A 15,784-nucleotide genomic window follows, 5' to 3' on the forward strand; every position below is an offset into this window, starting at 1 on the left:
TGTGGTACGGCGCCTGCACCGTGTCCTGCCGTAAGACTCTGCAGCGCATCGTGAGAGTAGCTGAGAAGATCATTGGTGTCTCTCTTCCCCCCCTTCTGGACATTTACAACACACGTCTCACCCGCAAAGCCACCAGGATTGCAGGTGACCCCACCCACCCGTCCTACAGCCTCTTCAGCCTGCTGCCATCTGGGAAGAGACTGCGGAGTCTCCGTGCTCGAACCAGCAGGCTCAAGAACAGTCTATTCCACCAGGCTGTCAGGAGTCTCAACTCCCTCCCTGCCCTCCCCCCCTTTCGTCCACTCATCCCCTTTCCTGCCCCTGCCCCCATCCCCCCTCCGCCTCCTCCACCCTCTGCCCTCAGTTCTCTACCCTCCTTCATCCCTCTGCCCCCTCTGCCCTCCATCCCCATCACTACCCTCCCTCACCCCTCTGCCCCCTCTGCCCCCCATCCCCCCCCCCCCCCCCCCCCCCTTCATCCTGCCACAGTCTGCCCCTACAGGACCTGGCATCACCCCCCTCCTCCACCCCCCGCATGCTCCAATAATTCACGCACCCTAAAAACTCTGCACAGCCGTTATTGAACTGTATTGACTATGCTATTGCACTATTGCACACTACCTCACTTTAACGTTGTATTTTTAATCTGCACTCTGTTTATATTGTTAATACTGAAATCTATCTACCTCATAGTAATTTTGCTACTTGCACTTGCACTTGCACTATTGCACACTACCTAACTTTAACCTCGTATTTTAATCTGCACTCTGTCTATATTGTTAATACTGTAATTTATCTACCTCATAGTAATTTGCTATTTGCACTACTGCACACTACCTCACTTTAACTTGTATTTTAATCTGCACTCTGTTTATATTGTTAATACTGTAATTTATCTACCTCATAGTAATTTATCCACATTCTACCTCAAAGCGAAACACTCACAAGTGCCCTTGTCTGTCTATTGTCTGTTGTTCGTTATTTGTTGTCCAAATGTCTTTAGTTAAGTTATTTGTTGTCTGTTGTTCGTTATTTGTTGTCCAAATGTCTTTAGTTAAGTTATTTGTTGTCTGTTGTTCGTTATTTGTTGTCCAAATGTCTTTAGTTAAGTTATTTGTTGTACAGTATTGCTAGTTTTTCTTTAGTGCTCTTTTATGCACTGCAGGTTTGCACTGGGGGGGGGGGGAATGCAATTTCATCTGTGCTGTATGTTTAACATGTGGCATATTTGACAAATAAAGAACCTTGAACCTTGAACTTGAACTTAACAAGTCTAACATCCTCTATGTGGTTATTCTAAAAAGACCAGAGCAGCACCTTTATTTGGCATACTGTTAACAAGGAACGGGAGGCGTATGCAAAGCGTTAAGATCAGGTGCTGAGATGAGCTGACCTCAAAACTGATGCAAAGGAGTGTGAGGGAGTGAGGGAATGAGGGGGTGGGGGAGGAGAACAGGAGGAAGCGGGAGAGGGAAATGTGGAGGAGGGAGAATTGTAGTGTTGCTGTAGTCATATTGGGGTGCTAAAATAGGTCATACAAGCAAAAGAGAATTCAAATATACACCAGTTTGGCGGAGGTGTTAATGGAACACACTTTGAATTTACATCCCTGCAGTTTTTTGATGGAAAAGTGTCGTTTTAAATTGTGCGCAGGATCATTATTCAGTAAAAAATTCCCTCCTTTGTATTAAACATCACAGTAAAAGCTAACCATCTTTCTCATTGAATTGCTAATATGTTACTTAAATGTGTGACAACTGGTCCATTTTGACTCTTTAAATTTTGGACTTCACCAGACCGAGCAGCTCATTTCCATATATTACACAGAAGTAAGGAGGACGCAGGTCAGCTCGTGATGCTTTATGTCTTTATCTCACGTCAGAGAGTCACCCAGCATGCTGCACTAACATGTTAGACCTTTCTATGGGCTATCATATCCCGGTCACACAATCTCTCTTTTAAAGACTCTCTTGGTGATCTGAAGTGGTGAACTGGAGTTCACCCACATATGAGCGTTTGGGATTTATAAACCTTTTGTTAGGATCAAAATTCTTTAGAGGAATAACCTTTACAGCTCGTTGTGTAACCATGGCAGGTCTGAGAGGATTGTACTTTAAGTGTTGGGACACACACACACACCGCCTCTCACACAGGTTCTCAGTTACACACTGCTGTCTTTGTGCTCAGCAGACGCAGTCCAAATAAAGACTCTACTCATATGTGTCCTTGGATCCACTAAATTAGCTCAACCTTGCCCTTCGATCGGATGGTGGCAGGAAAGAAGTTGTGAAAATGCAGAGCTGCATATTAAACCGATGTGGAGGAAGAAGGAAATCCTGTTGCCCTCTGCTTCCTGTGACCTCCTGTCACCAAGCACGGCATCACCCAAAGGTTAACCCATACACCTTTCACAACAGGACGGACATCCCTCGGTTTGGGACAGATTAGGCTGCGATTTGAGATATTAACACAAAATAGAACAAGAACAGGAAACACCAAACCTTAAAATCAGCACAATATTTCTCATAAAATTAGCTACCATGCTAGAACAGTTGACTGTAGCAGACTGCGAAGCTGTATTAATGCACTAGTATAATTTACACTAAATGCTAAGATAAGCATGCTAACATTCTCCCAATAACACTTTGGTATAAACAGGTATAAAGTCAACCATGTCCTCCATGTCTGTTTAGCTTGCTAGCAGGTTAAGCTGAGATGCCCAAGTACACAGGAGACATGTTGCTGCAGGAGCAGGGGATCGAAACCACAGCCTTCCACTTGAGAGATGACCGACTCTACCGCTGAGCAATCGCCCCCCCTGTCCCATGTGTCTTCTTTGCAATGTTGCTGTGATATCAACTGCAGCTCAAGACATATCATCTCCAACTCCAACAAGATACTCTCAGTTTCAGTTGCCATGATTTCTTGTGCACAAAAAAGACGAGACAGAGGCAGAATCAGAAACTGCCAATATAGAAATTGCACTGCCAACTACGATTTATAGACGGAGTATTGCAGAGCTATGCAGACACTCCAACACACAGGGATATACTCACAAGGGCACAGTCCACTATGGCGTCGATTCAGAAGTATAAAGCTGTCTTAGGAGTCCAATAGAAGCAATAAAAAAAGACAAAAAAGAAATAAGACCTCGATGACAGACACAAGGTTAAATTGGGATTCATGCAATAACAGAAAGATCTTCTATTTGTCTCACTTTAGTTCAAGAGAATTACACAGGACTGAAACAGGAAGTATGACACTGGAGATCTTGTCAATACTTATTAATTGTTTTGTCAGGTGATGTAAAATGTTTCCAGTCTGGGTTCAAACCATGGGATACATCATCTTGCAACCATGAGTATTTGCATCATATTTTGTGCTTTTCCATCTGCGAGACGTGGACGTTCTGACTGGAATAATGGAAACTAGCTCACAGTCTGTAACGCTTGACTGGATTTTGCATGGATCACCAAAGTCCTTATTGTTCATCGTGTCAGGAAAATGACAATCCATGCCAATATGTACAATAGTTCAGCTGTTAATTAAAACATTTCTGAATTTTACAGTGCATTTTTTTCTATGCTTTAACTTATTAACCTCTACAAGCTGTTTTAATTTAAAGTTAACCACAAGTTCATCTCCAACTGTGAACTCTGCGTCGTACAAACGATTCCTGATTATATTATAGAGTGATATTGTGGAAATGGAGTTAGAGAAATGTGCGTTTTCAAGGGACATGGGGGGCTGCTTAGTGTCTGTGTGTGTCTAATTGTTAAGGATCAGCAGTGTAACAGAGAGGAGGTGATCTCCCTGTGGGCATCGCCGTGGTGACTGGAGCAGAAAAAGTGGTTTGACTGCTCAATCAGGTCACGTGAAGTCGGTCAGGAGTAGAACCGCAGACGTTTCCCATGATGGTCGGTCTAATCTGCCAGACATACGCCTCCCTGAGGGTGAGCACCCTCATCGGCACGAGAGTCTGGGAGTCAGACAGCCTGAAACCTCCACACATGTTCACTTCAAGCCACAGACTTTCACTTTGTGAGCAATTTGGGGCTACTTATGTGGTTTTTATGTGAAAGAGCCCAGTTTGGTCTAGAACAACAAGTTAAACTTGTGTTTTGTTTATTTTTAAGTGTTAAATTCTGCACACTTACATTCCCCTCTCAGCTCTGAGGCTATCTGGGCCACACTGAGGGGTTTCTCTTATGACTCATAAACACATTAGCATGACATGATGTATGTGGAGTAGAGCGCACTGAGTGTGTTTGTGTTTGCCAGATAGACAGATTCAGGAATCTAATTGCTTTTAATGTAAGCTACCCAGACTTTCTACGAGTTTTCTTCTGCTCGATGAGGTCCAGCACTGACAAAAGCAGACAGCGACACTTTATTTGTCTAAACATATTCCAAAACCATCGCAGACATTATGCACATGACCTATTTTCCTCATGTAGCACAGAGAATATTTAAATCAGCGCTTGCTCTGTAATACATATTTTAATAAACACTTTGCATCAATCCACTGACTATGTAATACCTCCTGTGATTGGAGTTAGAGAGACTGATTTTAACAGGAGGGGCTTTAAGATGGTTTGCCGCGTTAACCAGAAAAGTAATTTCATAGGGGTTAATCACTGAACAAACATGTTAACTTTGGTAACACTTAATCGGTTAATGTTGTTAACCTGTCAGTGTTAACCGGTCTTATGGTTAAAAAGTGACTGTGTTAAGACATATATGATTGGTACTTTTGACATTACAATATTTGTGTCTTCAATGTCTGACACATTTGACTGTCAGGTCGCTTTTTAAAATGTAACAGTGGGATTATCAGAAAGGTAAATTTTTTGATATATCACCCCTGTCTTCACTCTCTCAGTGCTCTTGAAGTATTTTTATGTCTGTCAAGCAGCATTTCACAATAAAAGCCCCAGAGACGGGCATGCTCATAATTTATTGAGCTCTATAAGGACAGGAGCCCCCGCCCCCATCACAAACACACACACACACCTCCAGGATTAAACTTGTAAAAACACATGGTTAAGTCTTCACAGTCCACACTTTTTGCCAGAGTGCAAAGAAAACAAACACAGGCTTTATGCACGTACCCAAATATCCAGCCATAGCTCATATACAAATAACTCATATACCCCCTGTCATCCTGGGTGAGTTTGTTCAGGTGTCACATCAGGATCTCGCTGTGGGTCTCTCACTCTTGACTGGATCGTGCCGGCTCGAGGAGGTTCAGTGGATTGTGTAATTTTGGGGCCCTGCTGATGTGAACTTACAGAAAATGATTCATTTGAGTCACCCCCCTTTTTATTTTTGTATGTGAGCTGGCATTTCATTATCCAACATGCCAGTTTTGGGGCGTTGTTGTCTATAGGTGATCAGTTACATTTATTTAAATCCCAAAAATGAGTTTAAATGATTTGCATCTTTTGCTACCTACACATTGTTGAAAGATACAGCCTTAACCTCACGACTTTGAGAAACAGTGTGAGTTGAGCTGTTTGTGTTATGTCTGGAGAATGTCACGTTGTTTAGGACACGGGACTACGAATTAAACATTTGTACTAAAAGAGACACCTATGAATAAACAAATGACTGAATGCATTCAAACATCTGTTCGTGCCTGACCATTGCAGTAATGCACACAGGAAGTGAGACCCCCTCCTTCTGTGCGGAGGCAGGAATGCTTTAATTGAGACCATGTGTGTTGTAGAAACAAGCTCTGCAAAGCTCTCCATCTCATTCTGTGTGTGTAACCTGATGGCTCCCCCGTGCTTATGTAAGACCTCTTAGTCTGATCTGAAGTCAGTATTTTACATCTGTTGATTCTTTGAGATAATTGATGCAATGTCTCATTTAAATCGTCTTTGGAAGCTGTGTACTTATTTGAGCTGAATTAGCTGAATCACTTCTGATTGATGAAGGCTGCTCTGCTCTGCTCACAAACCATCCTGTCGTTCGTAGAAAGGTGTTCCCTTTGTGATACTGCCACTGGCCTACAAAGGTCTGCAGACGACAACATGAAACACTGACAGATGTGGCAGGCATTCTGTGAAGAGCAGCCTCAGTGTCCACATCTTCAAGTTGCAGAGCAGCTTACGGTAAATCGCAGTTTGTGGAAATGTTTCATCTACATCCCAAAGTAGCAGGTAGTTTATCTTCAATAATAATAATTTAGTACATCTAAGTACTGACACCCCACTATAAGAATACTTCATTATAAGTCAGATATATAATAAAAAATGGTTACATGTTAACGAATGGGAAACCATCACTGTCCCCTGAAGTGCTTTAAAATGTAGTACACCACCACGCACACGCAACACAAAAATACACCTCACATAAGGCCTTTAAATTATTCTGTATATGAATTTATTGTAAGAAAGACTAAGAACAGGAGAAACAAATAAAAGCAGGGGTTGATTGTTTTTGAAAATACTTAAACACAAGGAACATGTTCCCTAATGAAAGGATAAGCACTCAGTGAAGACATCCTTCATCCTTCTCATGCCCCTCTGCCCGACTGATAAGGTACAAAACCTACCACATGGCTCTTGGCTGCCTCTCTGCAAACAAAACAACATATGACCTTCAACAGACCCCGGCTGTTGAAGGTTTGTGTTAAACTATAGCAAATAATTGAATTCATGAAGAAGTATTAACACTAGTATAAAACAACACAGTCACAGAGCTTCTACAAGATGATCTTAATGAAACACTGACACACTTCCAATCAGATGAAACATTAACGAAGGGGAAAAAATGTTCAGGTTAGTGTAAAAAATATATTAATTAGCTTTTACTGAAACACAATGATCTATTTGGTTAAAAATAAACCTGCTATAAACCATGAAGGAACAATGAAGACAGAATTACCCCTCTCAAAATCGCTTCAAATATCCAGTCTTATATGTGTTCAAATAATAACATTTATAAAAATAATAACAATACCTTTATCTATATTGCCCCAAGAAAAACAAGTGCATTCGAAGTGCTTTGACGCCCAGGAACTCAGGAATCAAACATGAGTCTCAAAAGTTGGACCAAACAGAGGATCTACAACATTCCCACAAAAGGCAAAATAAAAATAAAAGCAAAAGCAATGAATCAACCAAGGAACAAATGCAAATTAAGTTTTAAAATAGAAACAATAGGTCTGAAAAGGTTTTTAAAGAAGGGAACAAAAAAAGGAACAAAATGACAATAAGATCACAAAAAGTAAAAACAAAATAAAGGTAAGAACAGATAAATTAGTAAATAAAATCGGTGAAAGGTGAGTCTTGAAGGTCAATAGTAGATTTGTAGAGTGGCATAAAAAAAATCTATCCACATGATTAATAAAAATGATGGATTTATTTTTATCGGCAGCCTATAATATATCAGCGTTGCCTGAAGTCACATGTGCGCAGAAGAGGTAATATAGTGGAGCTGGAACGGGATTAACAACTACAGTCAAGTTACACAAAAAATAACAAAACAATCACTTTTATGACTTTCAAAATAAAATGAAACATCAATGATACAAATGTCCGTCCTTAATCTTGAAGATGCATCTATCCAAATTCCCGCTCCACTTCCGGTTGTGTTTGCCGCAACTTGACGCAGCCGTGTCCGCCGCTCTCCCGATACGAGTGGAGTGAAGGCGTATTTGGAGGGACAACGATAACACGCTCGGCCACAGTGGGAGAGAAGACACGGCTGCTCCTCCTGCTGCTGCTGCTGCTGCCACTGTGACTAACACACGTCCACGATCACACACACACACCGCTCACCGACTGCTTGAACCGGAGGGACTGTCCTCGCGACTGTGACGCGTAAATGGCCACAACATTTCCCAAAAGAAGACGCTTGCCCGTGAGACAACCTGTGCACCAGATGCGTCCTGGAAATTAGGACGCGTTTTTTTTTTTTGCTGTTCATTAGTAGAGCCTGTTTTTTTCACGCTCAAAGGGAGTTTTTGTCAGCTTCTTCTTTGGAGGGGAGATCTTGATCAATACACTGCAATCATGGACGAGGACAACCAAGGTATGATTTGATTCTGTGCATTCCAAACTGAGGCTATTTCATCACTGACAGTCAGGAGACATGTGCCTCTGTAGCATGATCATATTTAACAGGGTAGAAATTAATAATGTCAATAATTATTATGGTTAAGATATCGAATTCGGCTTTTTATTTCATTTATGTTAGTGAGTTTCATGCCTGACATAAACAGCTAAATGGCATCTGTCCTCAGTCCAACATCTCCCCTACATCAGCATTTTCTGTAGAGATAACTGACGTGAAGTTACTTCAATATATTGAATGATAATGGTTATAAAACAGATGTTTATTAAATGTGGTGTAAACTGCTGTGGTAGAAATATTGACCTACATTAGAAGGAAATCAGATTCGAAACGATCCTCATGAAGACTTGACAAAGGCATCAGTGTGTCTTGTTGTGTTGCTGTGGCCGGAAGACTTTCTGTTTGTTTGTCTGAGTCTTCATCAGCAGCAGTGGGCTGGTGTCACTGTGGACCAACAGGTCTCCTTCCCCCTCAGTCAGCCGAGCTCCTGCCATCCAAACATGGATTCACTCATTGACTCATCCACTTCATCAAAGCCGATGGGTTTGTTTTCAGAGTGTGTTGGCACAGATGTGTCACAGCAACACAAGCCTGAGGAGCACATTTACTCCACTTACAGATGTTCAGCACAGTTTGGGATTTGGGGGAGTTGACACAGTTTTAAAGAAGTGCTGCTCTGGAAACTGTAAATTATTGAGTGATGCATTTCTTATTCACGGCAATATAACAGGATGCAAGATAAGCAAATGTAAATTACGTATGACAACCTACGGATCCCTGGACCCGGGACACGGGATAAAGGCTTCTGTCTCCTCCTACATAACATGACACCTGGACTTAGTGTTTGCAGCTGATTTGCATCTTTTGTTGATAACTAAACACCACTTAAAAGCCATTATGTAGCTCTTTATTTGAATTTAGACTGCCTGGTTCCCTCTAGCCATTTTACAGCTTTTTGTTATCAATTAATGTGCCTGTTCTGTGTCACTTAGAGTTAGTGCTTTTAATTCTTGATATGTTTTGTGTGTTTATGTGGTCATTAATCATCTTTTGATGACCACTAAGTGTGTCTTTGAGTAGTATTTTTGGACTTCATGCATGCATAAATCACTCAGTGTGGTAGTTGTTCATGTCGGTGCTCATTTCGAGTCTCTTTCTTGCTATTCTGCATCCCTAACCCATCAGTTTGTGGTCATGTGGTTTCACCTGTGTTACTTTGCATTCAGTTTTTTCTTGGCTCTGTCTTTCATTTTTGGAGTTTGCCGTCCACTGTCTCTTTCTTTGTAGTTATAGAGTGTCTCTATTTGTCTCATCTCTGCTGATGTTTTATGCCCCTTTCTTTGTCTTTTTTTGTTTTTGATTGTAAGTTTGTGTCTCTTTAAGATTTTGCATCATTTTATAATTTTTTTTTTGTGTTTTAATGTGTAATCCTTCTTTGCGTTGTGTCTCTGTTTTTGTAGTTGTGGCTCTCTTTGGGGATTTTGGCTTCTTTGAGTTTATTTCTCACCCCTTTCAGGTGGTTTTGTTTCTCTGGTTGTTTTAAGCATCTTTGAGATCTCGTTTTCATTTCTTGGGCAGATTTGTGTCTGTCTGTTGTTGTCTTATGCCTCTCTGGTTTATTCTTTAGATATATTTTTGGAGGTCATTTGATGTCTTTGTTCCTCAGCTTCATGTGTATCTTTCTGAGTAGCCGTTGGTCCATTTGAAGCCTGAGCCACATCTATAACCCATCATACAAAGCGTTCTGGTCCAGATTTCAACTTACAGGTTAGAAACTGTTACTCCTGTCATATTTCACATCTGCAAGTCAGCACTGTTCACTGCTCGCAGAGTTGCAGGATGTGTCTATTTGCTGGAGTAGTGCAACGCGTGGCATGCAGGCATAAAGCTGTCATTGTGCTGCACACAGCCGGCCCGGCCTCCAGCAGTGGCGCATGTCAGCACAGCCGCATGTACAGACATATGGCGCTGTGATGCCAACCACAGATAGCTCACAACAGCCGGGAGCCAATAAACATACACAAATACACGCACAAGCAGACACTCATTCACATATTTCATGGCTGCCCACTCTCTCACACACACACACACACACACACACACGGCACTATGGCACTGTTTGCAGCACTCAAATGGAAATACAAGGTCTGCCCAATGCTGATCGTTTGTTTTACTTTTGGTGCTGATGATGCTGAGATGAACAGCAGTGCTGGTGTGGGTCTCCCCAAGGTAGACAAAGTTGCCTGTCTGATTCATTCAACACAAAAGGTACCAGACTTTGCAGGAGAAGGAAGGACAGAGAGTGTTGGACAGAGTGAGATACTGGGCTGTCAGATGGAGAGCAGGCAGCTACACAGGCGCGAGGATGGAAAGAAAGTGTGACAGTGAGACATTCTTAGGAGCAGTGATGGTGAGATGTCTGAGACAAAATGAGACAGCCAGACAGGAGAAGTGTGTGTGTGTGTGGGGGGGGGGGGGGGGGGGGGGGGGGGGGGGGGGGGGGGGGGGGGGATGAAGTGCCAGAGCTAAGTTGGAAATTGTCCAAAGAAGTATGGAGTGCCAGCAGTGAAAAACAGCAAGAGACAGTGAACTAGATATTCCAACTGGATCAATTCTCCGGAGTATAACACGAGTGTCTCCCAGAGAAAGTCCTTCTGTTCGGTCGTAATTAGCTCAGTGATCAGCGAGCGGCCGTCCGTAACCAGCCACCAGGTCACACTTCTGACGAAAGTCCAATTTTCATTTCTCTTCCATCTCCCTGTGATTGTAAAATCTTCCCTCTGTTGAGCACCGAATACATGTTCCTCTCACATGCTTGTACCAAGACACTGTAGACGACAGGGTTGGTTGGTTTGTTAATCCACAGCAGCAGTCCAGACTGAATGACCTCAACAGGTACTCTGTTTTTTTTTTGTTTTTTTTTAAAAGCCTTTTGTTCAGATCTTCAGGCTCCTCAGAGAGTCAATCCATGAGGCTCACGTTTGTGGTTGTGAATTAAAATGTCATTGTAGCCCAGCTGACACGCATGACAGCCAACAATACAAAGCCTTTTGCCACAACAGTCACTCAATAGACAATAGATCAGCAGGAGCCCACATAGCTCTGCTACAGTAAAGCCTGTCCAGCTCACTGTAACACATTTCTGTTTTTGCTCCTTAAATTTGTCGGGGGATCAACTTCAAGTAAATCGAAATGTTCCCAAATTTGCCGTATGGTTTATTATGGTCAAAAAATATAAGAATTGCCCCTTAGTGACCTTAGTTTCTGTTTATTACCATTGAAAAAAACAAAAGCTCTGCAAAGGAAACATGTTAGCCTGTGGTTACAGCTTAGTAATACACTTCTTGGCATTAATGACAAAATTCAAGGGGTTTATGTTGGGTAATTTTGTATTGCAGGAAGTGCAACGACAAAAGATGCTTAATATAATCCTTTATTCAAGGAAACATCACCGAGAAAAGGAGAAAAGAGTTTCAAGTTATCAGGTTCAGGCAGCATCAGCAGCTCTTAATCTTCAAATCTAACGTTAAAAAAGACGAGTCCAATTAGTTTCTCCACCGTCATTATTGTCGTCGAAGCTGGAATCCAAAGTCCTGTCCTTCTTGATTTTGATTGGTTTTCGGGGAAAGGTGACATTGACAAGTGTTTCAGTGTTAATTAACTTTTTTCAAGGGGGAGTAATGTGAGCGCAGTAACAGCAACAAAAAAAACTCTTACCGAGGGCATTTTCAACACTGAGGGCTAAAAACTGCTGAACTGCATTGTTCTTTTTATTGGAAACAGGCACAAATAACTTAATTATCTAATATCTGTGTTTTTTATGCCGATTCTGCAGCCACAGTTGGCCTTCCAGTACGGCTGAGAGACAGCGGGTCCAAAGCAGCCCAGCTGACGTGCAGAACAGCCAACAATACAAAGCCTTTCGCCACAACAGTCATTGAATGGACAATGGACCAACAGGAGCCCACATAGCTCTGCGGCACTAAAGCCCGTCCAGCTCACTGTAACACTTTTCCGTTTTGCACGTCTCACCCTGACAGTCTATCAAATGCACAGCGTCGCTGCATCCTCTGTTTAGTCTTCGTTAGTGTGTGAGCTGTATGCTGTGTTCATTGGCGAGTTCACCAGTGACGGGCATATGGTATGAATCAGAGCATTTATGCTAAACACTGGCCGCACAGCACGCCTGGTGACGACCGGCGAGCTTGCCTTCAGACTGCTCTATTTACACGCTGTGAAAAAGCAGTCCTTTAAACTTGGCAGCTCAGCGTGTTGGTGTGTGTGGTCTGCAGGGTTATGGCACACTGAAGCCCAACTCAGGCGGGGACCGACGCACACAAGCTTTGAGATCTCCAAGTCGCTCATGTGCCCGCCGCAGAGCAGTGCCAACACTTCTCTCCTTCATGTAAGATTTGTGTTTTTGTCTTCGGAGTAGATTTGCAGCTGCTCTCTTTTCCCCTCAGCCCACATGCTGCCAGGAGGATAAGAGAGGCCCCTTAAAGTATTCATTTAGTGTAAGAACAAATTGTGCTTCAAGAGTGAACATTTCTTAGATGGAATATCTTTTCTGTCCATATTTTAACTTTTGGGAAGCGTCACCTGGTTCAGAGAATCTACAGAGAGCTGTGGTTTTCAGGAAAGTAGAAGGCAGTCGATGTTTACTTTAGACCCGAGGACGTGAGGGTCTGTGTGGAGTCTGTGAGACGCTGAAAGACCTGAGGGCCCTGCAGGATGTTAGGGAGCAGAAGAGGGATGATGCAGCAGAGGCTAAACACTTCAGCTATTGCAGAAAGATAGTCTTTCCTTGGTTGCACTTTTTCTGGAAGGTGGAAAATAACAAGTAGAGAATACTTAATTTAACACTTTTGATTACATTACAAACTTCAGTCTAGACTTAAATATAAACTAAATGAATGATTAAAAAAAGAAACATCTGTGTAGTGATTGAAGGGAAACTCAGTGTAGAAAGAAAAGGCTGCACTGTGCAGACACCCCACTCATCAGTGAGCTAATGTTCAGGTAGAGTGTGGCTGAGTAGTGACTTGTTACTTAATATGGCACACCTTATGTAACATCCTCCTTCGGCAGGTAACAGAGACCCGGCCTGGCTTAAAACTGAGACCTGTATCTGGCTCATGCCCACATTTTAAAACGTCTGACGTCACTGAAGCCATCTGGTTTTCACAGTTTGAGACCCAAAGCTACATTCGGTGCAAAATGTCACTAATTTCGTTGAAAGAAATGTTTCGCTCTGAATGAATTTGACTCAACGTGCGTCACTTCTTCAGGACTCCTGCCTCGTTGTCGTGGCGCTCATGACATGAATGAGGTTAACTTGAAGTTAACAGCAGGACAAACAGATGAAGAACGTGAGCTAATGTAAGACAGCAGTGTAAAGAATATAAAGGAGGAAGCATGATAAGGAGGTAAATTGACACCAAATAGCAGCGAATAAATAAATATTTTTTGCACTTTGAAGCAGCCGCTTCTATTCTATCTATCGTTAGTTACCCTGCGACGCCCAGCCTTAATCGACGAGGACGTTTTTTCGTGTTTTACGATCTTCACTTTTTTCTTCATTTTGCTCTATGAAAGGAAAATGCTCTCGGTTTCTTTATCTCTGCATGTGATTGCCAAAGAGCGCGTGTGTTTTCTTTGTTTTGACTGGCATGTTTGCTCGCTGCTCACACACCGCTGGCCATGCACCAGTAGTCCAGCTCAGCATGGCTCAGTGACTGCTCTGAGAGCTTGATGGGGAGATAGAGAGGACTTGTGGCTGTATGCTACTTGAGGTTTTTCCTGTATAGACCAAAGTCTGTGTTTCATCTTTGACAAAAAGGTCAGTGAGCACAGAGGGCCCTTGTTCAGTTTGACCTCCCAGAATAATATCAGATAGCACACATGACATCCCTGCAGTGCTTTAAATTGGACTAAGACTCCATATGGAAGTCTGGATTTGGCTTCAGTGTGGATCTACTTGCATCAATAAAAGTTTAAAGTGAACTTGAGGAGTGTGTGCAAATCCTGCTGGACCTCTGCTATGTTTTCTCTGCCTTAAAAACACTCTGAACTACTTTACTGAGTGACTAACACGCTCATGGCAAGACTTAATTTCTGTCTGGAGCAGAGGAGGAAAAGCACACGGGGGTTTTTCAAGTATCCTGTTTCGTCTTCATCTAACAGACCGAGCAGTGTTGTGCATGTCCGCAGCACAACAGGGATCTCTCTTTGCTGCATTAGGACCATCGAGAGGAGACATGAGGCACATCGACCTTTTTTCTCCCTCTTTGGAAAGAAAAAATCAGAGCGCGCTGAAAGTCCCAAGAGTCTGAAGCCATGTGCTGAAGTGAAATTCAGGCGAAGAACGTCCTGCTCCACTTGGGCCTTTGTGGAAGTCTGGGTTCATGGCTTCCATTAAAGTCCTTGTGCGTGTGTGCGTGTGTGTGTGTGTGTGTGCAGTTCAGTTCTGTGGAAAGAGAAATAGAGGAGGCCGTGCAGACCGGACAGGAAAAGGGAGTGTTGGAACAATTATGTAAGTGCACAGAGATTGTTTGACCCGCTGAAGATCCAGGAAAAAGGTGTATCCCCTGCAGACCACCAGTACATCCAGTGCTTCACACTGAAAAACACAACACACACTCCTAAAGCCTGTGGTTTATACTAAAAGAAGCATGTTGGCATGAAGCCTTATTACACAAGTGTGATTATAAATATAGATGAAACAATAGTTTCCTTCTCAGTGGACTTGCAAGTCTTAAAAAAAAACATAAAAAGTCAATGAAAAGGTTTTACCTCTTCAGCCAAAAAGGTCCCAGAACAATGTGTTCGTGTTTGTGTGGGTACGTGTGAGTTAAGAGCATCTGGCCTGCCTCCAGCCCGTTTGTCCCCTCCCGGGCTTGTGGCACTGCCACTCTAACACCAGTCCTGCTTGTAAAAAGCAATTTGTAACACTTACTCAGGGGGTCAATGTGTCAGTAAACTACCACGGCATGCTCTTAGTCTTTGCCAGAACACACTTTTCTTTTTTGCAAAGCGGGCAAGTTTTCACCCCCCTCCCCCCTCTCTCTTCTTGCTGCTGCATCATGCAAAATTCATCCCTCTTTCATCAGAAGAGACGCAGAGCTTTGACGGGCTGCTGTTGCTTTGATGAAGGCGGAGGTGTTTGCAGTCGAACTCCCCCCCCCCCCTTCATGGGCTCGCTGCTCCTCAGAGCGACAGCCGGGCTCTGTTTGTCACCGTGAGGCGGCTGCAAAGAGCACAGCAGGATGACCGCGTGACTCAGCGGCTCTCGAGCAACCTGTCATTGTGTTTATACACGTGTGTGTGCTTGTGTTTGCACAGTGAGTCACTTTGTGTATAGGTTCAGGGGAGAGGGATGGAGGTGGAGATATGCAGCAGTGACACAGATTCAAAGACACTCAGAGGAAAACACGGATGCTGCATTCAGATTCACAAAGTAGGTTAGTGGTGCAGCGCTCGGCCCAGCTGTGTGTACCTCATCGTCTCGGCTTCCACTCTATCACTTGTGGAGGCGTGCGTGTGCGTGCATGTGCACTCATGACTGTGAGTGTGAGCATATCTTTATATGGTGTGCACGGAGAGGATTAGCGAGCCCTCTCCATGCATAGACAAATGGAGGAGATCAAGAAGGGAGGGATATGGATGACAGTTAGTGGATTATAGGTCAGGGACTCGGGCTGCT

General features: G+C 43.1%; 1 protein-coding gene across 1 annotated transcript in view; it reads left to right on the forward strand.

The window, feature by feature from the left end:
- The first annotated feature begins 7,623 nt into the window (after positions 1 to 7,623).
- cyth3b (cytohesin 3b) overlaps positions 7,624 to 15,784 on the forward strand; it is a 36,927-nt gene continuing 28,766 nt past the window's right edge. The window contains exon 1 of the mRNA XM_079366265.1: positions 7,624 to 8,040. Within this exon, the coding sequence (XP_079222391.1) occupies positions 8,022 to 8,040 (19 nt within the window). The 5' untranslated portion in view covers positions 7,624 to 8,021. The remainder of the gene's footprint in view (positions 8,041 to 15,784) is intronic.

The sequence above is a fragment of the Symphodus melops genome, assembly GCF_947650265.1.
Source record: "Symphodus melops genome assembly, chromosome: 17".
Taxonomy (NCBI): Eukaryota; Metazoa; Chordata; class Actinopteri; order Labriformes; family Labridae; genus Symphodus; species Symphodus melops.